Source organism: Diabrotica undecimpunctata, chromosome 1 (genome assembly GCF_040954645.1).
Source record: "Diabrotica undecimpunctata isolate CICGRU chromosome 1, icDiaUnde3, whole genome shotgun sequence".
NCBI classification, from domain to species: domain Eukaryota; kingdom Metazoa; phylum Arthropoda; class Insecta; order Coleoptera; family Chrysomelidae; genus Diabrotica; species Diabrotica undecimpunctata.
Window position 1 is genome coordinate 157,432,204 of NC_092803.1, and position 27,049 is coordinate 157,459,252.

Consider the following 27,049-nt stretch of genomic DNA (forward strand, 5'->3'; position numbering starts at 1 on the left):
TATATGTCGTGTTGTCAAAAAAAAGAGTAAATGACTCTGGTAGTGTTAGATTGTGAGGACTGATATAGATTTGTCTTCGAAAACTAAGGATGTGATTTTTTGTAACTCAATGATTAGCAAGTCGTGCGGTATTGAAGGACATACGCCGGAGAGCACAAGTCGCTCCGCTGGTGTAACTAACCTTCTTGCTCTGACAATTTCACCTTGTATTTCTATTTGACCATGATTATTCATAAAATCGTCCACTATTTGTTTATTGGATAAATACATACATATGCGATTATTAGATAATCTAGAAGAGATTATATTTTTCGGTTGAATTATATTTCCAAGTGGGAGAATGTAGTCTCGAAGTTTCGTGTTTTCTAAGATACTAAAGATAATTGCCCAAATGTGTGGCCAAACTGCCACACATTTATCCCACGGTATTTCATGAGTGGAAACAAAGTCGTTCAATATTTCAAATATCGTCTCACCTGTAGTTTGCGAAGGCAGACGCCTTTAAAACAAAAAATCCTTAATTATGCCGTCGTTATATTCGTAGTGAACAAATATGCAAGCAAATAGGCGTCATTGCTAATATCTGTACTCTCATCTAATTGCAAAGCATAAAATCTGCTCGCTTTAATATTTAAAATCACTTGCTCTCTAATACTTCCTGATATGTCATTAATTATGTTCCAATTCTGTCCAATTCTTTTGAAGCTTTTTCTCCCAACATAGCGGAAACCATAATTTTAACGCATATTACATGGTAGTATTAATTCTTCTGCAATGGTGTGAGGCTTACCACTTTTTGCAACTAATGGGGATACTTTGTAAGACGCTAATACAGCGAAGCGATTTCTCACGAAGGTCTTGGTGTTTTGTTTCTAAATGACGTTGGAGTTTGGCCGGTTTCATTGACTCACTCGACAAAACTTCATAGCATATGACGCACTGAGGTCTTTCTTCATCGTTTAAATTGATACATGTAAAACCGAAAGCTAAGTAATCGTCACAAACCTGACGACGTTTAACCTTTGAAGTCGATGGTCTTTCATTTGCTTCGGAATCGTTTGGCTTTAACCAGCGTTTCATTGTCACAATCACACTAAAAACGTAATACTTAGCTATAAAGTTATCTACACTTCAACGTAACACAGTGCAAAACAATGCATGTAAACAAAACATACGACAAATAAAATGAGTATAAACAATAATTTCAATCCTTAAACTAAAAAGAACAGATAACGGGACCATTGACTAATTGACTGGACAATTCGAATGTATATAATTTTACAGTTTTGTAGCGTAATGGTTTCGCCGTTCTGAGAAACTGAAGTCAGCGTTTGAACGATCTTTTACGCTTCATGCATTAATTTGACCGAGCAAAGTGTCGCGATCACACAGTTCGTTTCGTAAACACTAGACAGCGTCATTCATAGGCATGATTCATAGGATCATTCGAACGATAGGGTCACAGAATGATTGTATCAATCACGGGTCTTCGAAAAGATTCGATCTTTGTGAACGGATCGTTTGTGACCTTTTCATCACTATTAGCGCGCTTTGTATGTTGTTTTTTTGGAGTGATCGCTGACATTTATTTATTAATTTGAAAGTCCATAGATAAGAGCGCTGACCCTCTAACACATGCTCGCGGACCCCTAGGGGTCCAGGGATCACAGGTCAAGAAACGCTGTTGTACACAATCATGGAACACGTAGAATCACAAATATCCTTTTGAGGGTCTCATATAAGGCGAGAAAGTTGAGAAACAAGAAGACAATTTCCCTCAATTTTGATAGACAGATTGAGGAATCCCCTGATGTTACAGGCCAACCTATAGTTCTGTTATACGATTATTTTTTATTGCCTGTCTTAACAAAAGAAATTCAAGGGTTTTATTTGATTAAAACATATATCCTAATAATATGCAACATCGACAAAGCTTTTATTAAAATTGGAAAAGCTTGAAGGTCAATGTATCGAACGACCATTTTGAATTTAAACAAAAATATTTTAACGTCAAGACAATTTTTTCATCAATATATTATAATCGCTAGAAGTTTAATCTGTGGAATAGTAGACGTTTTTCAGTATCCATTAAATAATGAATCATATATCTTTGACCGTGGTGAGAAAGCACATAAGTCATTTTGCCTAGTTTTGCAGTAGAAGCGATTTAATATTCACCGGTTACCTCTAAATCCGTTTTATAGCCCAAAATTACGTGTTACTTTTTTTGGTTTTAATTGTTGTTTTTATAATTATCTATATAGATGTCTTATACTAATATAGACTATTCTCCAAATTTTCCACCACCCATGAAATAAAAAATATGTCAAAAATGAAATTCGTGACTAAAAAAAATAAATCTAAAAAAAAGAATGAACCACTTAAACATAATAACTATTTAATCAATATCTTCGTCGATACCTGAATAGTCCAGCAACGCTGTTTCGATCGATGAAAGATTTTCATAGAACCCATGAAAAGTTGTAGGGATTAAGGGAAGCAAATCAAGAAGATCCTTCTTTTTTTCTTTATTTATTGGCACATCCGCCTTATATTTCAACGGGGGAACTAAATTTCCCAACCCATTTCGTCTAATAAAAGAAATTTCCTTAAATGGCTTCTCTGCATTTAAGGATTTTTTGAAAAATATTTTCCCATTATCCCATTTTATATAATTTAGCCATTGCACGTCATGCCAGCGAAAAGATTCTCCTTGATCGTCTTTTTTTCTAGACACCAATGGCCCCTTTAACTTGTCGTATTTATGGCAAATATCCGTTTGAGGCTTTTTAAACGACAGATTCAATTTATGAAATTTAGATCTATAATATGGATACGACACAAAAATTTGGTATGATTCCTTCTATAGGGAATACATTGCTTCTAGGGTCAAATCTGATGGTAGAAATCTTTTATTTGTTTGGATGCGTGAGTAGTGGCTTTCGTAACTCAGGAAACTCAAAATATGCTTATCGAGTTCTTCTAATTTTTCTTCAGACCACTTGTTTGGTGGAATATTCTTTCATTGGGCAGAATCAGTCTTTGTTTCCGCAGGTTATGCTCTTTTTATTAAAGCGATAACTTTTATGAAATTGTCTGTTTCATTGAAAGTCAAAAGAAAGCATTTACGGCAAACAGAAATATGGCTACCATTTATTCATAAAAAATATTTGTAGATTTTGAGGCAAAATTTTTCTTTGTCTGGATGGTCTATATGAGGCCTCTGCGATTTTTTGTGATGTATGGTGAAAAGACTGGCTATATAAGCTTCTCTCTTGTCGTAACTTCCCAAACTCCAATATTCGGGAAAAACTTTTTTCAGCTGATTTCCAGTGATTTTTGTTTTGCACTTTGCTCGGCATAGTGGCAGAGGTTGAAATGGTCTTTCTGGAATTATTTTACCATTTTTTGTAATATATGACTTCCCGAATTACTTTTTTTTTTCGTAATTATCTAGCCTTTCTTGGGTCCGGTGGTTTTTGCAGCTTTTGACGTGATTTTTACGCTCTAAGTAAAATTGCTTGTAGTATTATTATTTTGTCATCAAAACAGAATTGCTTTTAGGAATGTATCTGCTATCAACTCATCATCAACAGACACTTTAAACAAAAAACTTCTGGACATGTGTTATTCGCAATATCAAACTAAACTGAACTGTTTTAGGCTAAATTATTTTCTGCATGTAATGTTTCATTAACGCCTAGTAACATAAGTCACCGACGGGACAACAAGAGACAGCAAGTTCCAACTGGCTCTCTTCACATAAGTCGACTTAAGTGTTTATTCACAAACTCAAGTCGGTATTTTCTCAGTATGGTTATTATGCACACTTCGCAATAACAGCTGTAAAAATGCATAGTAGACTAAAGTGCTTAGAGCCGATGATAGTATTACAAATCACCTACACATTTTTATCAAAAAAAAAAAATTCGGAAAATTTGACTTATGAGCTTACTCACCTCAGTCACAGATATGTTACCGTCAATACTCAAAATTGGCAATCTTAACTTTAACAATTATAGGAACATTTTAACATAAAGGAACTTCGTTAGTAAAGTACTACTAGAAGTAAAGTAGTAATAAAGTACTTCATTAGTCTAGTTTTTCTTAGGTTTGTAACGATTTTAAACCTTTCACATAACAGTACTTTTTTTCTTCTCTTAATTTAGTTCGTTTTGATGTTTGCAAAATAAGCAAAATGCAGTATCAAAAGTCGATAAAAAAATTCTAATAATTGGTAGACACTTTACCTGTTTCGACGCCGTACTATCAAGGCTACTTTGACTGGATACGCTAGGGGTTCTGCATAGTAGCGGCTGTCCAGTAGGATATGACTTGGACTGGTGTTGTAGTGCTGGGGGAGGTACATGCGCTGAGCATACTTCTAAAGGTGTCTTCAATATTTCTGCTGTCAGATCTTGTGCGGACGAGTTCTGAGGTGGTTGGACGTTTAATTGTTCCTTTTCTATATTAAATTCCTGAGAACAATAAGTTATTCAGTATGTTGTTCAGATTCTAATAAAATTCGAATCTTAAATTTTATGCACGTAAAATTAAAAAATTAAACCTTAGGAAAATAGGTTTATTAAATACGACGTTTTAAAGCATATTATCAATAAATAAAATATATCGTGGGCAATGGAAACAAAAAAAATGTTAGTTTGTAACTTGTAATATTCGCTGAATATTACAAGTTAAACATTGTTGTAAATAGGACCTAAGGTTAATGTAAAAGAACATCCCAGAGGTACTTTTCAGTGCGTCATTAATTATGACGTCATAGAATGAATTAGGTGTGTCGAGAATTATTTCATATAATTATTGAAGAATCTGACAGATGCCAGGATCGTACTTAGCCACAGGTGAAAAGCTTGTGGAATTACTAGTATTTTTATTGTAAGGTCATCTGAGTAGATTCGATTATTACAAAATATGTTAAGATATATTTTTTTGTAATGGGGGTAATCCAATATTAATAAAAATTAAAAGTAAACAATATTGTTTATTAAATTTATAAATATGAAAACATTTCAAATTGACGACAAAATGATTCATTTATTGAATTTTTGTATCTTCTTCTCAAGGGGCTATCTGCGCGTCGAAATTTGGCAATCATCACAGCGATTTTTAATTTTGAGTTCACAACTAGAATCAGCTTTTTTTTGGATTCCTTCATTTGCTAATCGCCTTATAGTTGGCAAAGAAATATCTAACGCCTCAGCAACACGCTGAAATAAACAGTAAATAAAACACTTTTATTTTCAGGGTAATTTTCAACTAACTTCACGAACAGCAGAAATTGGTAATAATGTTTGTCCAGCTTTCTTTTCCAATTGAAAATATCTAAGCAATCTTGCTTGTTCTTTTTTCGTATCTCTTGTCATCTTGGCCCTACACAAATACAAATAAACATCCAATATTTACAAATACTGACGTGAACGACAGCCGTCCTTTGCTGTTCAACACTTCGAGAGAATGGCCAGCATGGACGAAGTTTTACGTCAACTGTCATTAATAGGCGTATTTGATTGGCTAGAGAAAGCGCGCATCTAAATTTAATATAAACGAATCAAACGTAGGTTAGGAAAGAACCGCTTATGTATGTAAGCTTATTCTAAGGCTGTAATATAGTTCTGTTTAATCACGGAACTACCGCTTTTTCGGTCACATCCAACTTAATGCATTAGAAAGAAATCGAAAAACTGTGACGCACTGAAAAGTACCTCTGGGATGTTCTTTAAAAGTAAATGCTGTTGGGGACGAAGATCATTTCGCTCTGACTAAAGAGTTGTGTATAACTACCATTTGAGCAAAAAAAAAAAAAAATTCAGGAAAAAAATATCAAACAAAGAATTTACGTTACAGACCCCTATTTTTAACAAAGTTTTCTGAATATATTGGAAAGTGTTACATCTACGACAAAATGAGTAAATGTCGGGTTGTATGAAATTTAATTTTATTTCAAAATTTCGTTGTGTAATTAGTAAATAATGTTTTTTTAACGAGTAGAAATGAGAATTCGCGAAAAAAAGAATGAAAAATTTATAAAAAAAAGAAACGGATTAAAATAACGCTTGCCGCTTGGAGGCATAAGGTACCGGTGTAGCGTTTTCTGAAGAATATGGAAATAATGTAGAAAAGCAGAGGAAGGCATACTACACAAAAACGATAAAGTAACAGATGAACGTTTACACGATGTAAACTTAAGACAGCAGAAAGAATATCGTTCTGTTTTTAAATAACTAACGAAGAATATACCATTTTTGCCTATTAGATTTTCGAAGGTTAATAGACCAGTCTGGTTAAAAAAAAATGTGGAAAAATGTTTCGCAGATATCTGAAGCTTTTAAGACATAGGTGGGGGATACTAGATGATGAATTGATGAAAAGATACTCCTAGTTTTACCTTGCGTTTTTTTTAAGCAATAATTTATGGTCACAATTTGATTTTTTGTCTATAAATTTTTTCCCTTATATTTTAAATAAACAATATTTATGTCATTTTTTTATGTCAAGAATATCTTTATTTTCCCGTTTTTTTAATTAAAATTGATACATAATTTACAGAGATATTTGCAAAAAAGCAGTTTTTTTGCACTAATTTATAAATTTTATTAATTTTTTTATTAACAAAACAAAATGCTCTTAATATATTTAAACATCAAGGAATTACCATCTTTTAGATTTGTGCGAAATTTCCCCCCGATCAGTCAAATATTTTATAAGTTATTTAATTTGTTTATCCCTGAGGCTAATTATTTAAACTATTGAGCTTGCCCTATACATGATGCTAGACACATTCAGCAAATTTCATAGGATTCTTTAAGACTTAGACTATCTCAGAAGTTAAATGCATATTGAGTTTTCATCGAAATTATTTACAAAATAAACGTTTGAAAAAGGGGTATGTTTTTTACTTATAAACAATTGTAACAACTTCTATATTTTTCAAGCTACAGACTTGTACGTACAACCATTGGACAGCTGGTAAAAAAGCTCACATTAAAAAATAAAAAATCATCTATGACCAATAGGAACGAAGTTAGTGACTATTTTTTATAAAATCATATCTCCATTGTTTATAAAAATTAAGAAGTAAAATTTGTACAAATTTTGAATAAAAATCTAAACTTTATATATAAAATTTATCTAATTTTTCGAAAAGACGGTACTTTCGAAAGATCGACATAGGAAAGTGGAGAGGATATCTGTTTCAGCTCCGTTTTTTTTCGGCATCGGAACTTCAAATTGCAACACGTAGGAAAAATTTGCATTATGTCGGCTTCCTTTGCAGCTGCAAGCCTCTTTTTTTTATTCTGGGGTAGCTCGTCGAAATATAAATAACTACATAGTTTTCACTGGCCGGAAAATATGGGAAAACTCGGAAAAATTGAGTCCATTTGAAATTCACCCTAAATACTTACTTTTTTTTATTTGCTCGAATAGTCTGTCGCAGTATTAATAATGATAACATAATTTTCACCCCCCATAAATCTCGGAAAATCCCGGAAAATCAACATATGTTTTTTCATTTTATATCAGTGATATAATAATCCTTATATATTTTATAAATTAAATTTCAGGTAATTTTTTACACATTATATTATTATATTCCTTATATTAATTATAATTGTTTGTATTTTTATAATTAACAATATTGATTTTTATTCTATTTTTCTTACAAATATGATATACAATATTAATCTAATCTGCCTTACTGCTTTGATAAAATAAGTCGATTTTTTCATCACTTGCCTTATTAAATTTTGTAATGTTTATTGAACTTTACTTTTTTTATTTTCTTTACATACATTGGTTTAAAAATTAAAATTTGGATCATTTATTCGACTTCACTGTCAGGTCTGAACCTTTTTGTTGCAGGTTGTTTGTCTTCACTTATTAACTCAGTCTTTCCATACATTAACATATTAATGGGCGATCTTAATGCCAAGGTGGGTCAAGGTAAGGTAGGAGAACAAGAAGCAAAATATGGGCTTGGAAACTGAAATGACAGAGGAGATCGATTGATTTAATTTTGCCAAAGTGAAGACTTCGTAATAACAAACACCTTTTTCAAATTACCTCCTCGACGGTTATATACATGGACATCTCCACAACATACCAAAGAAAAAATAGTGAGAAATCAAATAGACTACATTATGATAGCAAGGAGGTATCATAATGCTGTTAAATGTACTAAGACGTACCCAGGAGCTGATATAGGCTCAGATCATAACCCGGTAGTTACTGTGATAGAGGCGAGACCAAAAAAGATTAGAAGACCACACAGAAAGGCACTAGATTTAAATAAACTTAGAAACAAAAATATACGACAAGAAACAGGAGAAGAAATAAATGAAAACCTCAGTTCAGTGCAGCAACAAATTAACGATACAAACAACGTTAACCAAAAATTAAAGTACATAAATACAGCTATACAAACAGCAGGAAAGAAACATCTTACAAAAACAACAACAAAGAATAAGGGGTGGATGACACAAGATATACTAGACTTGATGAAACAAAGAAGAAAGATTACCCAGACAAATACAAAGAAATAAATAAACACATAAAAAAGAGAATAAAAGAAGCCAAAGAGGAGTGGATTAAAGAACAATGTGAAGAAATGGAAACCTATGAGAAAAAGTACGATGCGTTCAATATGTACAAAAAAGTAAAAGAGATAACAGGAAGCATAAAGAAATGCCAAATAGGTAAACTTAAAGACAAAGATAGAAATCTTATTGTAGATCTAGAGAATAAAATAAAAATATGGACAGACCACCTGAATGAATTATTTGAAGACGATAGAAACAACTTACCTCAGATAATCAATGCAACTGGGCAAGATATATTGAAAGAAGAAGTAGAATACGCAATAAGAAACGCTAAACGGAGAAGCAAATGGACCTGATGAAATTCCTACAGAACTGTTGAAGCTTTTGAATGATAAATCCGTAACCATAATATTAAATTTTGCAGAGAGGAGCTATAACAGTTTCCCCTCCACTTTCCTATGTCGATCTTTCGAAAGTAACTTCGTTTCGAAAGGTTTTAAGTTTCGAAAAATTGGATGAATTTTATAGTTATAAAATTCAATATAAAGTTTAGATTTTCATTCAAAATTTGTGCAAATTTTACTTCTTAATGTTTATAAACAATGGAGATATAATTAAGAAAAAAATTGTCGCTAACTTCGTTCCTATTGTTTATAGAAGGTTTATTTTTTTGTTAAATGTGAGTTTTTTTACTAGCTATCTAATGGTTGTACGTACGAGTCTGTAGCTTGAAAAATATAGAAGTTGTTACAATTGTTTATAAGTAAAAAACATACCCCTTTTTCAAACGTTTATTTTGTAAATAATTTCGATGAAAACTCAATATTCATGTAACTTCTGAGATAGTATAAGTCTTAAAGAATCCTATGAAATTTGTTAAATGTGTCTAGCATCATTCATAGGGCAAGTTCAATGGTTTAAATAATTAGTCCCAGGGATAAACAAATTAAATAACTTTTAAACTATTTGACCGATCGGGGGGAAATTTCGCACAAATTTAAAGGACGGTAATTCCATAATGTTGAAATGTATTAACAACATTTTATTTTGTTAATAAAAAAATTAATTAAATTTATAAATTAGTGCAAAAAAACTGCTTTTTTGCAAATATCTCCGTAAATTATTTATCAATTTTAATTGAAAAAACGGGAAAATAAAGATATTCTTGATACAAAAAAAATGGTATAAATATTGTTTATTTAAATTATAAGGGAAAAAACTTATAAATAAAAAATCAAATTCTGACCATAAATTATTGTTTAAAAAACACGCAAGGTAAAAATAGGAGTATCTTTTTATCTATTCGTCATCTGGTAACCCCCACCTATGTCTTAAAAGCTTCAGATATCTGCGAAACATTTTGCCGTGAAATCGATGATTTTTGTATAACCAGACTGGGCTATAAATAATTAAAAATATTTGGCTAGACAACTAAATGTAAGCTGGACCTTTGTTGTACTAAAAATAATTTAAATATTGCAATTATTTTTAAAAATTTGAGAAAATCTCAACTTATCATAGAATCTACCCATACATCATGCTCCCAAAGCTTGTGTTTTTATTCGTATTCCATATGTTTATTATTTGTAAAAGAGAAAATGTTCATTTACGCAAAAACGTCACGTTCGCTGAGTGGTATTTATCTATATTAATATGAATTAGCCGTCACTCCATAATGGCCGCTTTCAACACTTCAACGGTTTGACGCCATTCAGAATAAAACAGAATATTTTATGAGAACATTTCCGGATTTCAAACCAGAGCATTGGCTCCGGGCTGTCCTTAATTTCGTAATTGAGAGGGATCATCCGAACGAGTCCTAGGCACTAGTTTAATTACATTTGGATGAGCAAATGCGTTATATCGAAATGTTCTCTCTGAAATATTTAATTTTCTTTTGAACCTTTTTGCAAAAACATCATTATGATATATGCAATTTACATATTATATTGCAACACACGATGTACAATATATTATATATATATATATATATATATATATATATATATTTAGCAGATCGCATAATCAATTATTTGAGGTTCATTCGACTTCGAGCGTTCAACGAAGCAACACGCTAGATTATGGCGCAGTTGCTTATAATTCAGCCAAAGCATCAATACTTAAATTACTAGACCCAATACACAATACAGCAATAAGCATAGCACTGGTAGCTCATCATACTAGCCCAATTGAAAGTTTATATTGTGAATCAGGTGAACCTTCCCTTCAACTAAGAAGAAACTACCTCAGCCTTGTGTATGCTGCTAAATTGTCAGCCAATCCACATATACCGACATTTAAAAACACGTTTGCTGACAGATTCACATCGACATTTACCACCTCACAATGATTAAGTCCCCTGTTTTATACAGCTGCCTATTTGCGATACAAGTCTTACTATCAATAACAAATATGACACACCACGTAGTATATTTAAAAAGAAAGCAGCAGAGAAATTAAACTGCTCTCATAACTCCCTCATTTTTACAGACGCGTCTAAATCTGACAATGGGGTAGGGGCTTCTTTTTCAACTTTACACCAAGACTACTCCTTCTCACTTTCCCTACGAGCAACCATATTTTCCGCAGAACTTCTTGCTATTTTGCAAGCAATAAAATTTGTAAATAATAAAAACATACAAAACTCTTTATTAATAACTGACTCTTTAAGTGCTCTCAGCTCTATGAAACAGTTATACACAAACCATCCCATTCTATTGCTTATAAAGTCAGAACTAATGAGATGTCAAGAAAACGACCGATTTGTTAAATTCCTTTGGGTTCCGTCACACTGTGGTATAACTGGAAACGAAAAAGCTGATCAGTTGGCCAGGGAAGCAGCAAAAAATCCGCAATCAACATTATTCACTAAATGCGTTTATAGCGACCTGAAGCAATATTTTAGAAACAAAATAAGCGAGGAATGGCAACTACACTGGAACAATTCAGAGACATCCATGAAAAACATTAAGCAAGAGGTAGCTGTATACAAACTCCCATTCAAGCGACGAGACCAAGTATGCATCTCTAGATTACGTATAGGCCATATGAAGTTAACATACGATTACCTTCTAAGTAAAGAACAAATTCCCATATGCTACAGTTGTGATTGTGTAACTTCAGTGGACCATGTGCTAATGGACTGCCCTTTGTACACCTTAAAATGACTTCAAGCTGGATTACCCACTTCATCCAAAGAGTGCTTAAACGGCTTCAATAATGACAAAACTATAAACTTTTTACAAAATGCAAGACTACTTCACAAAATATAGTGTAACATATTAACATTTATGGAATTTATTGTACCATGCTAATAACCCCTAGTGGTTGAAGCAATTTTGTAAATAAAAAAAAATTATTTGAGGTTTTGGTATTAAGATGTATTCAAATTTTAACATTTCATCAAATCTGATAAAACCGTTTAAAAGTAGACTTATTTTTAGCTTATAAACAATTACAATAACTTTGACAATTTTTATGCCACATGCTTGTAGGTAGGCTCACTCAAGAGCTGGTAAAAATCGCCTATTTAAAAGAAAAAATAATTTTCCATGACCAGTAAAAACCAAGATGGCATTTTTTTAATAAATCATATTTCTATTCTTTAATAACTTTAAAAGCTGAAACTTAAACAGATTATAAATGAGGATCTATTTTTTATGATGTAATTTATGGATTCTGTAAGTAGTAAAAGAATACATAAAGTTATGATCCGTTAAAGTGATGGTACTTGTGAAACACCGCCAAGAAATGTGAAGGTGAGAACTGTTCGAGCATCTGCAGCACGTACAACTTTCTTTTAACTGGGGTAGCTCAAAAAATTGGTAAGAACTGTGCTATTTTTAGCTTCCATAAAAATTGGAAAATAATGGACAAATCAGTTGATTGAATTTTTCCATAAAAAGTTACTAAATTTTACAATTATTTCGTAATAATTATACAGACATCTCATATTGAAAGATCTTTCTTAAAATGTGTAAGAATCGTTTTGTAGACCAAAAAAATGTTTTTTTTAATCTCTAAATTCTTTATAAAAAAACAAAGCAAAATTAGCTACACGTCTTCTCAAAATTCTTATCAGCTATACCTCATACACATTTTAGAACCTTCAAAAGCCCGTATAAGATTTTTACGTGAAATCAATTTGATTTTTTCCAGATAATCTGGTGTGTATATCAATAGTTAGTTTGATTTTTTGTACGGCATTTATTATGATCAAGTTACATTCATACATTCAAATACTGCCTTCAAATCAACGAGCCATTTTAATAATTATACAAATTATATTCAATAGTTTTTCAAATTAATATTTTAATAAGACACAAATAAGAAAAATTTAAGTAAAAAATTTGTTAGAATCCTTTATAGAAGGTATATAAATTAAAAAACTCAATCGGGCTATGTCATGAAGACAAAACGTTTTCAGAATCCATATTCCATCATCAGTGTCTAAGTGTACATGTTTTGAGCCACTAAATATCTGGATAAAAACCCGTTAAAAGTTATAGGTTACAATTTAGTTTACATTATTTAGTCTTATATAAAGAGTGATTCATTTAGAGGTACGTTTTTCAACAAGAAAAAACAATGAATAAAATATATTTTATTTCAAAATATTTATTATCGTACAAAGGAACCATTCTTTACAATTACTTCTTAAAGATAATTTCTGTTAAATGTTATCCATGACTACAATTAAGTTGGTTCATTCTGAAGTTCCAATTCTCGATGACTCATTCCAGCATTTTAATTAATATTTCACCAATGACTTGAGTAATATTGGCCTTCAATGCCTCAATCGTGTCTGGTTTATTCATGTAGACTTTGGACTTCAGGTAGCCCCAAAAGAAAGAATCTAGAGGTGAGATATCAGAGGATCTAGGCAGCCAATTCACTGATCCAAAGCATGAAATAATTTGTTCACCGAATCGTTCTCGCAGCAAAGCCATGCTTTCACGCGCTGTATGGCAAGTGGCGCCATCTTGTTGAAACTAAATGTCGCCGAGACCACGAGCTTTAATTTCAGGTACCTTCAATAGTCCGTTATCTTGGCGCGATAACGGTCTCCATTCACAGTAACATTCTCGCCGGCCTCTGTTTTAAAGAAATATGGACCAACAATTCCATCAGCCCATAAACTACACCAAACAGTTGTTTTTTTAGGGTGTATTGGCAACTTTTGAACCTCTTTGGGTTGTTCTTCACCCCAAATACGGGCATTTTGTTTAATAACGTACCCATTAAGCCAAAAATGGGCCTCATCCGAAAACAACATTTTTCTCGAAAACAGTGGATCTTCTGAAAGTTTATCAAGACCCATCGACTGAAATGGTGACCACTCGAAAGGTCGGTCGGCTTCAGCTCTTACAATAATTGAATTTTGCATGCTTTTAAACCAAGATCCTTACGTAAAATACGCCAAGTTGATGCATATGACAAGCCAAGCTGTTGAAAACGGCGATGAATCGATTCTTCGTTATTTTCGAGTACACTATCCGTTACCGCCGCTATATTTTCTTCAGTAGGTGCTGAATGTGGTCTATTTGGTCGTGTGTTATCTAATAATGAAAACTGGGTTTCAAACTTACTAATCGCAAAGCGAATTGTACGTTCGGTAGGCCGATTATGTGAAACATAAATTGCTCTAAGCGCACGAAACACATTCCTCAGAGAACTCCCATTTTCAAAATACAACTTAATAATTTCTAGATGCTGCACGGGCTTAGCCTTTTCATCATGAAATGTCAAACAATACTGAACAAAAGCAAAATGTCAGTTTGAAACTATTCATGCACGATCTCTAATAAAATACCCACCAAAAAAGTACCTCTAAATGAATCACCCATGAAGTTGCTGGTCCTGAGACAAAGTGTCTACAAGGACTTGATGCTAGCAATTATGATGTTGCTTGATGGTTGATGTTGCTATCAAAGTCCTCGTAGACTTTGCTTCATGTGATGTCGTACGTTGCCATGTTATCAAAACCACTGGTAACTTAAACATCCTAACATATGACTAAATAATGTAAACTAAATTGTAACCTATAACTCTTAACGGGTTTTTACCCAGATATTTAGTGGCTCAAAACATGTACACCTAGACGCTGATGATGGAATATGAATTCCGAAAACGGTTTGTATTCATGACATAGCCCGATTGGGTTTTTTAATTTATATACCTTTTATAAAGGATTTTAACAAATTTTTTGTGATACATGGTATACAGCCAGCTACAGGAACTTAGTTTCCTTGTGGAAACTGTAAGTAATTTCTGTCTAAAACCAGCTTTTTCTCTTGATTGATAGGTATGTATGTATGAAATTTTCCGTACGTTAATTTTTGAGTATATGTTTTTAAAGAAGTAAGATTTTTCATTGTATTTATTATAAAAAAAATGAATCAGTGAAAGTTTCACAAGGTCCATTAAATGTAACGATCTTTAGTTGAATGGCACAACTTAAATTTTACTCATATAATTGGACGTAACGTAGAGAATGGCCTTAATTTTTGTTGACCTACATTTTAAAATTAAACGTCAGGAGGAACAGTTCTCGTCCCTGCTCTTTCATTTTCAAATTATTGACAGAACACGCGAGTCCTTCCCGAGTGCGTACCTCTGAAAGGTAAATTCATATTTAGTATGATTAAAAGATTACCGTAATTCTTAAATGTAGCTTAAAATAATTCTACAATGGTATATGTTTGGAATAAAAATATTTAATTAAATCCAAAACTAATATCGTTTTTAATAATAATACAAATCACAAAAACACAACACTAATTTTTAATTTCCACAGAATGTCAACTTGACATGGTTCACTGTAAAAACATTTACAGCGAAACAATGGGAATAAGCCACAATTAAAGGTTAAAATACGTTTATTGACGTTTCAATTGTATTTTGAGAACGATTTCCGAAGTGGAAATTGAAACGTCAATAAACGTATTTTAACCTTTAATTGTGGCTTATTCCCATTTAAATATAAATTAATTTAAAATGCCACAAGAAAATAGCTTCAGAACAATATTAATTTCTGATACTCCTTATTGAGACATTTATTACTGTCTTAATTCCAACTAATTTCTAATGAGGCTTTTTGAAAGAGATATCTCAATATCTGTTTGTTCACTATCTGAGGTTTTTTGTATTCCATAGATTTTTTAATGAGCGTTTTTACTGTATGAAGGTGATCATTGGTACCATAATTTTATCGGAATCCTGCCTGCTCTATCGGTTGGTAGAAATCTAAGTTTTTCTCCAATCTTGATGTCACTAACCTCGTGAAGAGCTTGTAGATGTGGTTCAACAGGCTAATAGGTCTATAATTCTCTTTATGGTTATAGCATTGTAACATTCTTTGGTCACCTCTATTTGCTGCAAACATAGATTAAACAGTTTCCTTAACACGTTAAGCGCCACCATGTTAAAAAGAAACGCAGTTCTGAGGGCCACTGTGTAAAATTCATAAATATGTATCAAAAATGCCCTACTTAACTGTGTATTTTAAAATTTATATGTTATAATGTTATCTTCTCATAAAAACATTGTTGTATCTTAATGGATGCAGGTGGCCCATTTTCCTAAATTGACGCTGTTGGCCACTTGTATTGATTTGGATTCAGCATTATAAACTATAAAAAGGGGACCTTACGTTCAAACAGAATAAATAATCCTTCTGAAGTTGTAAGTTCAAAGTTAGAGAAGTATCAGTCTACGAGTTTACAAAGCAACACAGGTTGTACTGTTTTAAAATGAAAGGACAAAAAAAGATGTCTAGGTGATTTCAAGAAAACACAGCAATGCAATGGCTCCTGTAAAAAACGTGGCGAGGAAATAGAAAAACCGATAATAATTTTTGAGTACAAAAAATGTAAAGTCTTTATAGATATTTCTGATCAATTGAAGGCATATTCTACTAGTTTATGGAAAGGGATCAAATGGTATCGAAAATTAGCAGTAGAATTGTGTACATCACATAATAACGAAGAAAAATATGTCTATCACCAAATTCAAAGAACAAGTTGTCACTCAGCTTTTGGACAAACATTTTATAAGACCTCCGCCTAATAACATCAACGAAAATCATATTTTAGTGGATGATAATAAGAAAAATAGATGTATGGCTTGCTACGAAAGGCTAACATACATTCACGATAGGAAATATGCCCAAGCCAAATCTTCGCAAATTCGCCACAAATGTAGTGCTTGTAAAAATTTTTATTGTCTCAAATGTTTTTTTATTTTTCACAAATCCGACATTCATTCAAAGAGTTTTATATTAATAGCCACTAAAAATAAATGTGTTATTTTTTAATTTAAGTTAATTATATTTTATTTTTAACAAAATGTGTTTAATTATCAACTTGTAAAAAAAATCGTTGGCCAAAAACAAATTTTGGACCAAACGGCTATGCTTTATTAGTCCCCCTATTAAATTAAATACAAACCCTACATTCTTTTGAATTCACAGCTATCCTAAAGTGAACGTATTTCTTTGTATCCGTTTGGATACAGGTGGCCAAAAATTATCAAAGTCATTTGTATTTAATAGGATACAAATGGCGCTTAAGGTGGTAATTGATTTAATAACATATCTCCTTCATTTACGATAGCTTTTGTTACAATTTCATCCTCTCCTGGTGCTTTTTTTTTATTTTTCTTAACGCTTGTCGAATCTCATCTACTTTTATTTCTGGCATTAGTTCAAAACCTTGATTCATGATATTCTTTGAAATTGCTGTTTGTATTCCTGTTTGATCTTCTCGTCTACTTCCGTATAATTCTTCGTAGAACTCTTCGACGACCTGCATTAAGTTGCCTCTACGTGATATTATTTCATTTTGCTTGTTTCTTAATTTATGAATTTCGCGTTTTCCATTCGTTAGCTTTCTACGTAGAACTTTTAAGCTGTTATTTTCCTGTATAGTACGTTTAAAATCGTAGTCGGTTTTAAATTTCCTTAAATCTCTCCTGATTGCCTTCGAAACAGTTTTATTCATTTCTCTTAGAGTGTGACTGTCTGCATTCTTATCGCTTTTCATTTGTTTTCTTTGATCTAGCAGCGTTTCAGTATATGGATTTTACTATCTGATTTTCTTTTAGGACAGTGCACTCGGTGACTTTCTTGTAAGGTATTTATGATGCAATTATTCAAGTAGTTAAGATCGTTCTCGGAGGTTTCATGCAGTAGTAACTTATTATTGATATGTGCCTACTATTGGTTTCGCTGTAACAACAGCTTATTCAAACGTGAAATTTACAATTACGTATTGTTATGTGCAAACTAATATCTGATACTCCTTATTGAGATATTTATTACTGGCTTAGAGGCTTTGTGAGGGGGAGGGAGATATCTCAATATCTGTTTGTTCATTAAGAATGAAATCTGAATACATTTTTTAACATATTAATTTCTAATCTTCTTTTCCTTCTTTTGACATCTCTCTTATGTCCTTCCCGTCCATTATTTCAGTCATATTCTACATCATCCAATCATCTCGTTCTGGGTCTTCCTTTCTTTCGCCTTTCTGTCACCTTCCATCGCAACATTTTTTTTCTTGCTTTTGTATCTTCTTGTCTTCGGACATGTCTCAGCCATGACAGCCGCTGACTTTTAACATGTAGTACAATATCGTTTTCTTTATTTGCCTTATTAATCTTGTAGTTTTTTCTGATTCTTCAGATGCGGTCCTTCTCTTGGACGTCTTCTTTGTCATTACCCAGATCCCACATCAATAGGTTAAATACTACTAGTCTAATTATTATTCTGTAAATAATCATTTTGTCTAATAATTTCAATGTCATCTTTTATTAGCATAGTATGTATGATGTATGGATGCACACTGGCAATATGTGCATCAATTTCGCTATTTACGAAATCCTTTTGATTGATTTCTGTACCCAAAGACGTAAAGGTCCATACACGTTAGATAGAAAAGTTGTTTATTGCGATAATATTTTCATTGTCACGTCTCCTTTTGACTGTCATGTACTTAAAGTTTGTTGTAGTTGAATTAATTAATCATTGTCATTATGATTGCAACTAGTAGGTGCAATCATCTAACATGTAGCTAAAAGTAATCCTATAGCGTTATATTTGTATCACGGTCACTTGATGTTATTAAACCAACATTTCTCTTTAGTACCAACTATTTTAGAAAGTTTGGTGACAGTGGATATGCCAGTGTCATCTGCATTCCAAAATAGTAAGAGCTCTAAATATAAATCGGTCCATAACTTCTGCTAATTCCGTATAAAACTCTTGAACATTAGATTTGGTGAACGACGTAGCTCTGCCAAAACTTATATTTCGTTTAATAAAACATTCAATATGTACGGACCATTTTTTTCGTATGCAATATTTCCGATTAATTTATTTCATGTTTATTGGCCATAAACCATGCAACGAATTTCTTTAGGCTAATGCCGCAGAAAATTTGTGGCAAAAAGTTTAAGTACGTATTTTGTTGTATTTGCCTTTTGTTGTATGGATTGGGACATTAATTGTTTTAAACACGTCTCTCATTTTTTTAAAAGCAGCTCAATCTAAACTTATTCTTCTCACTAGCTCATAGCAGCGATAAAGGTCCACGGGACGTATCGTTGTTTTTATCTATGTACGCGAAAAAAGGGGACGCGAGATATAACGAGGTGTCACTGGTAGCCGTAACATCACTAGCACGGGATGAACGAAAGCGTGTTTTTTTTATTTAATATACCAATATGTATTTACAATCTGTAATATATTTACAATAAGTAAATTGTTTAACAATATTTAACAATATAAATACAGTATTGCCCAAAATAAACAGTACTGAAACTAAAATATAGATGTCTCTTTGTGAGCGCTATCATATTCAAATTAACTAGTATAAACTTGTCAAGTAATCCTTAAACAATTAATCAATAAGGCCTAATTGTTAAAAATTGTGTTAAGTACAGAGGAGAAAGTGTTTCTTGTGAACCATTATTTTCACTCATACGAAATCGGCCGACGTAATAGCGCAAGTCTTCAATACGTATGTGATCAATTCACACAACGATATAATAAACGTTCTCCAAGTAATGCTGTAATTTTGAAGGTTGTTGAGAAGTTTAGAAATACGGATAATGTATTGTGCCAACGAAAAGGAATCTCAGGGCTTCCCAGGACAGTTAACAACAACGATAACCATGAACGTGTTTTTGAGCGAATCTTGGAAAATCCGAAAGCCAGCCAGATAAGAACAGCGTTGCATCTTGGCTTAAAACGGACTTCCTTGTAAAGAATCCTGAAGGAGCTGGGTGCATTTTCGTATGTAATTCAGGTACATCAACAATTACATCCCAGGGATTATCACAGTAGAGTGGAATATTCCTGAATTTTTGAATTACAATTTTCAGCCAATCCTGAATTTTTGGAAAATGTATGGTTTTTAGACGAAGCACATTTTCAACGAAAAGATCAATACAGCTAAGGAAATCTATTTGATGAAACAATATAAAGAGATAGAAGAACTAGAAACAAAATATGATATGAGAAATATGCACAAAAAAATAAGAGAAGTGACTAGAATGGGTAGAAATAGACAGCAAGGACACATAAAAGACAAAAAAAGAGTACTACTAATAGATTTACCAGAAAAGTTAAGATGATGGGAGGAGTACGTTAGGGAACTTTTTCAAGATTAAAGAGTTGAAATGCAGAAAACACAAGAATTAAATCCTTTAGAGAGACAGAAGATCACGATAGATGAAATCAATATGATATCAAAAACTCTAAAGACAATTAGGCAGCTGGATTGGATGAAATACCAGTAGAACTGGAACCGGTTTGTATTGTTTGAATGATATTACCAGGAGGAGAGATTTTATTGTAAATTGTATCAGCCAAATTACACCAAAATACGAATATAAGAACGCAGGAAGTAACAGATCCAAAAATTTTGCCTTTCATTTTGTTGTTAACGGAGCTTAAGTTAGAGTGTCTAAACACTTTTTTGTTAGTACTTTGTCTATTAGTACTATGATGGTAAGGACTGGTTTCAAAAAATTGAATACAGAAATCATGGTTGAAAGTGAGATGCGTGGAAGGCAAGGTCATCAAAAATCGACCATTACTGCCGTATTAAAAGGTATCCGACAGCATATTGAATCAATTGCAAGAATTGAATCCCACTATTTAAGGGCAAAAACATCTCGAGAATACATTGATGGAAGCCTTAATTTGGTTATATATAGGCTGTATAAAGAAAAATGTGAGGAACAAAATGAACCTTATGCTACACAGCCTATTTATGCAAAAGTATTTAATACCGATTACAACATTGGTCTATTCAAACCTAAAAAAGATCAATGTAATTTATGCCAGAAATATCAAAATCTCTAGAAGAAAAAATTTATTGGACGAGGAATATAAAACTCACATTAGACACAAAGAACAAGCAAGGACCGAAAAACAGAATGATGTAGAACAATCAAGAAAGAATCTAGATAAAAGCATTGTTTTAGTGTATGATTTACAAACTATATTACCAACTCCTTTAGGATAATCTTCAGCATTTTATTATAAAAGTAAGCTAAGTACTTTTAATTTTACTGTTTATAATATTACAAATAAAGAAGCTATGTGCTATATTTGGCATGAAGCCATAGCTAACAGAGGTTCAAATGAAACTGGCAGTTTTGTATTTAGTTATCTAAAAAACCATTGTGTTGAGAAAGAAATAGCAATATTTTATTTTGATAACTGCTGTGGACAAAACAAAAACAAATATGTTTGTGCTCTGTATTTATAGGCTGTTAATGTATTATCAATTTCAACAATCTACCAAAAATATTTAACCGTATGACATACCCAAAACGAGGGCGATAGTGTTCACTCAACTATAGAAAAAGAAAAAGAAAGAATGCTTAGGAGTACCTCTATGTATGTTCCGTCTCAATGGGTTCCAGTTATGGCACTGGCAAATAAAAAAGGTAAACCATATTCCATCATCCAAACCCAGACTGAAAACGTTTACGATTTAAAAAATCTTAGTGCAACAATGTGTAAAAATTATTCCATCGGCACAAAATGGCAAAAGGTCTGCTGGAATGAAATAAAAAATTTTAAATTTAAAAAATACCATCCAGAGTCGATATTTTATAAAACTAACTTTGATGACAACGAATTTTCTGAAATAAAAATTAGAGACAAACCTAGAGGCCCTCAGAAAACAGTGGCTGATATTAGTCTTGTTCCTGCTTTTAACGTACCTCCGGCGATAACAACTAAGAAAAAAGCTGACTTAGTTTCATTGTGTAATGATTTGGCCATTCCCAAAGAACATCTGGTGTTACAGGAGAATGTGGAAAATAACATGGACAGAAAGAGTAACAAATCAAGATGTTCTGCTGAAGATGGGGAGGAAATGCGAAGTCATTAAAATCATACAAACGAAAAAACTGGAATATCTGGGCCACATAATGAGAGGAGAAAAGTACTCTCTGCTTAGACTCATAATCCAAGGAAAAATCTCGGGAAAGAGAAATGTGGGACGTAGGAGGATTTCCTGGTTGAAAAATTTAAGGGAGTGGTACGGGTACAGTTCAATACAGTTGATCAGAGCTGCAGCCAACAAAGTAAAGATCGCTGTGATGGTAGCCAACCTCCGATAGGAGACGGTACTGCAAGAAGAAGAAAGAACATCATAAGTTGTACATGGACATGGAAGCAAAGTTTAACTAAAATGATGGAGGATCATGCCAATACGGAATGAAAATACTATTATGTATTTACTATTTTGTTTAACATTAATAAAGTGTATTAAAATTACTGTGTTGTTATTGTTAACGTATTGTAATGTATATAATATGTCAAAACTGCCTTTTAAATGATCAAATTTTAGCCGTGCAAAACTATCACAAGTTGAAATTGTATGAAAATAATTATTTACAAAGTTTTAATTTATATTTTGTATATTATAGTAATATGAAAAGTAAAAACTATTAGAAACTCACAAAAAATACTTACTTCAATAACTTTATTTTTAAAAGAGTTTAAAATTGTTGATTCTGTAAAAAACAACTTTTTCAGTTACGATAGTCTTGTATTGATGGTGCGATATATTATGATAAGCCTGGAAAGATCTGTACTCATTTACATAATTATACTTCATCTAATTTACATACCGTTGCACGTCATTGGCGTCATAGCCCGTGACGTCACGTGATACCAACACGAAATATTTAGGCGGTAGGTGTGTTCTTTTTTAGAATCACTTTGCAGAGTACACTGGCATTACAGCTACTAGACATATTTTATTATATACGCGTAGAATTATTATTTAAAGATTTCTATTAATGTTAACTTAAAGAAACAGAAAACAATATGTTTTATTTAATTTGTATAAATGCATTATAAAGCGTTTTTATGAAGAAAATTTGTTCGGAACACACTGTAACTGTAATCGAACGAAGTTAAAATTTTGGCATAAATTGGTAACACTTATTTGACAGTTGTGGTGTTGACACTTTTTGTACTTTATTATTTTAAATTTTAAAGTGCATACATCTTGTTTTATATTTTTACCTATTTAATAAAATCTGTTCTTTTTAGAACAAAATTAGTGTGTTTTATCTCAAAAATGTCACGTTAGAATTTAAATAGTCGTTGTAAAGAGTATAATAATAATTATGTGACCTTCTTCTTCTTGCAGTACCGTCTCCTATCGGAGGTTGGCTACCATCACAGCAATCTTTACTTTGTTGGCTGCAGCTCTGAACAACTCTATTGAACTGCACCCATACCACTCCCTTAAATTTCGCAACCAGGAAATCCTCCTACGTCCCACATTTCTCTTTCCCGAGATTTTTCCTTGAATTATGAGTCTAAGCAGAGAGTACTTTTCTCCTCTCATTATGTGGCCCAGATATTCCAGTTTTTCGTTTGTATGGTTTTTATGAGTTCGCATTCCTTCCCCATCTTCAGCAGAACATTTTGATTTGTTACTCTTTCTGTCCATGGTACTTTCCACATTCTCCTGTAATACCACATCTCGAATAGCTCAATGTTTTTGATGTTTATCTTTTTTAGCATCCAGGCTTCCATGCCGTATAGCAGAACGGAGAAAACATAGCACCTTAACATTCTTGTTCTTAAGTTTATATTTATGTCTCGGCTGCATAGAAACTTTTTCATTTTGTGACCTATTTGATTTAAAATGGATTCAGAAATTTTTTATACTTTGGCAACTATGTCAACTTCGATCTCTGACGTAGATAATGACATGCAACGGTTTGTAAATTAGATGGACTGTATTTATCTTTGACACCGATTAACATAATCAATGGATTTGAAAAAACTGGCGTATTTTCTTTTAACCAAGATATATTTAAAGATACTAATTTTTTGTTAAAATAGAACATATTTTTACAGGAATTTGTGACTAATTTCAATTAAAGAAACTAAATAACACTAAAATTCCACAAGAAAATGGCTCCCGAACAATATTAATTAAAATGCTTCAATGTTTGTTATTTAACAGTATAAACGTTTTTAAAGGTGTTAAAATGAAGGTGTCTACTTTTGTCATCTAATATTGGAATACAAAAATAGGCAATAAAATACATTTAAAGGACATTTCTTTAATTTTAATTCTGAGACTTTATTATTCCCCACGTTCTAAAAACTCATTTTACCAAGGCGTCGAATAAGCATAAAGTGCAAAGAACATAATGCTTTAATTAAAACTTGTTTTGGAAATAAAGTTTTTGTTGAATTAAAAACAGCGTCCGACATTAATTAGCTGTTACACAAGGAAATGAAAATAATATAGAAGTGTTAACAGGCTTCTAAAGGTCGTTAGTTTAAATAAGGAGGTATTTTTAAAATATAATTTCGTATTTTAATGTTTAGTTTTCCAAGATTCTCGCAATTTTAGGTATAATTTTAGATGAAATTGTTTTCACAGAAGTTTTAAATGTGTTGATGTGTCAAAACTACTTAATAGGCCAGACAGTGTCTGGTAAATCATATATGGTTCATACATATACGAGGCATGTTTTTTAAGTAAGTACCGCTTTGCGATTCCGCCGCCGCAGCGCTACGGTCGGCGTTCCGCGCATGAGCGCTGGTTACCTACATCTCTTGTCTACGCACTGACGCCATTACAGTCTGATTCTTCATTGTATACTTGTTTACTCCAGTGTTTAAGATGCCTCCAACAATCGTAAGTCATGCTGATTGTGAAGTACAGGCTGTTATACGATTTCTTAGTGCTAAAGGCGTAAAACCGATCGATATTCATCGTGAGATCGTTGAAGTTTACGGACAAAACATTATGAGTGATGGAATGGTAAGGAAATGGGTGAGAGCATTTAAAGATGGCCGCATAAATGTGCATGATGAAGAACGGAGTGGGCGTCCTTCGGTCGTTAATGAAAATTTGGTGCAGAAAGTGGACGAAAAGGTGAGAGAAAACAGACGCTTTACAATTTCATCATTGTCCGACTGCTTTCCTCAGTATTCTCGTAGTGTTTTGTATCGCATTGTTACCGAGAACTTGAATTACCGGAAATTGTGTTCACATTGGGTTCCAAAAATGTTGACCGATTTGCACAAAACCCAACGTTTAGGCAGTGCATTGACTTTCCTTGAGCGGTATCACAGTGAAGGTGAAGATTTTTTAGACCAAATTGTTACTGGTGACGAAATGTGGGTGGCCTATGTCACACCAGAATCGAAACTACAATCCATGGAATGGCGACACTCATCATCACCCAAAAGAGTGAAGTTTAAGCAAACAATTTCTGTCCGGAAAATCATGTGCACAGTTTTTTGGGACAGAAAAGGAGTATTGCTAGTGGAGTTTCTGCCTCGCAATGAGACAATCAATGCAGCGTCTTATTGTGAGACATTGAAAAATCTGCGTCGTGCAATCCAGAACAAAAGACGTGGCAAGTTGAGTAAGGGTATCGTTTTGCTGCATGACAATGCCCGTCCACATGTGGCTAATCAGACCAAAGATCTCATCAAATCATTTAAATGGGAAACTCTAGATCATCCTCCATACAGCCCTGATCTGACGCCCAGCGACTACTATTTGTTCCAGCACTTGAAGAAACACCTGGGCGGTCAGCGTCTTCAAGACGATAACGAAGTCAAAACATTTGTGATGCAGTGGTTAACAAGTCAGGCGGCAGAATTTTATCAGGAGGGTATTCAAAAACTGGTGCCACGTTATGACAAGTGCCTCAATATTCACGGAAATTATGTAGAAAAGTAGATTAAGGTACAGGCTTTCATGTTAAAATAAAATTATTGCCATATTTTTGCACGTATTTTTTAAATTCCACAACTGTACTTACTTAAAAAACACGCCTCGTATATGTATCATATTCAATCATATATATTTTTTTGCTTTAATTGCTTCAAAAAATTATTAGAAATGATAATTTCACGAAGTCGACATTTCAAAAAGCGAACTTAATTTTTTATTAAACAATTTGTGAAAAAAATAGAAAAATTTAATTTTTTTTTTCTTTTTTGATACTTTACCTCGGTAAATATGCAATTTAGAAAAATTTTGTAAGAACAAAAAAAGTTTTGTAATTATATTCACTACAAGATAAAATTGATAGCATGTGCTGGATGTGACAGCATGCGCGACGTCGGTGGCAGGGTGTTGAGGAGGCGGGCCCCTGTCATACAATTAGCTACAGTCCAACAACAAGAAGAACCACAAATGAGCCAAACAACAACAAGAGCTCTACTCGCTGAAGGCGCTGCGCTGGAACATCAGCCGGCGCTCACTCAAGCGGAACGACCGAGGCAGCGCATGAAATGGACTGTGTCCATGAATGAAAATATTTTGCGCTTTTATTATAAGGTGACAAACCTCGGCCGAGAAACGATCGGCTATGGACAACAACTGTATGCCGAATTTTGCAGGGAGTACCCAGAAATCCAAGTATCTGAACAAAGAGTAGCAGACCAATACCGGGTAATTTTAAGAAACAATCTTATCCCAGAGACTAGACGCTACATCATCAGAAGCGAAATCGGACGGGAGATCCATAACCAAGAGCAAGTTGCAGACCAAGTCCCTAATGAAATCCCTAATGAGTAGATTCCTGAGCCTCTCATACAAGCAACTTAACCTAATAATACACAGCAGGACAATAACGAGTTGCACGATAGTTTGGTAAACGAGATGGCACGCGCCGTACCAGTGTTAGTGGAACAAACTCACTTAGCAGACCACCGCTACCAAAAATAAACTCTTCTAAGAAACTAGGAGCGCTGTTACAAATTATGAACACTGGAGTCCTACCCAATTATATCGTGGAAGCCCATACATTATGGGCATCATATTTGCACATGCTGATTTACTGTGCAGCAACAGCAATTGCTAATGTTATGGGCATTAAGATCAGAACACGACGGGGTAACAACATCGGAAGGACTGGTAACAGAATAGCACCCTGGGAAAAACGACTGCTGAGGAAGATTGAATTACTGCGTAGGGACA

At 33.0% G+C, this 27,049-nt stretch overlaps 1 protein-coding gene across 1 annotated transcript in view; it reads right to left on the minus strand.

The window, feature by feature from the left end:
• The window catches only part of Sytbeta (Synaptotagmin beta), a 142,462-nt gene that overhangs the window by 38,439 nt on the left and 76,974 nt on the right, over positions 1-27,049 (minus strand). Inside the window, exon 2 of the mRNA XM_072520311.1 lies at positions 4,251-4,478. Coding sequence (XP_072376412.1) covers positions 4,251-4,478 — 228 coding nt within the window. The remainder of the gene's footprint in view (positions 1-4,250; positions 4,479-27,049) is intronic.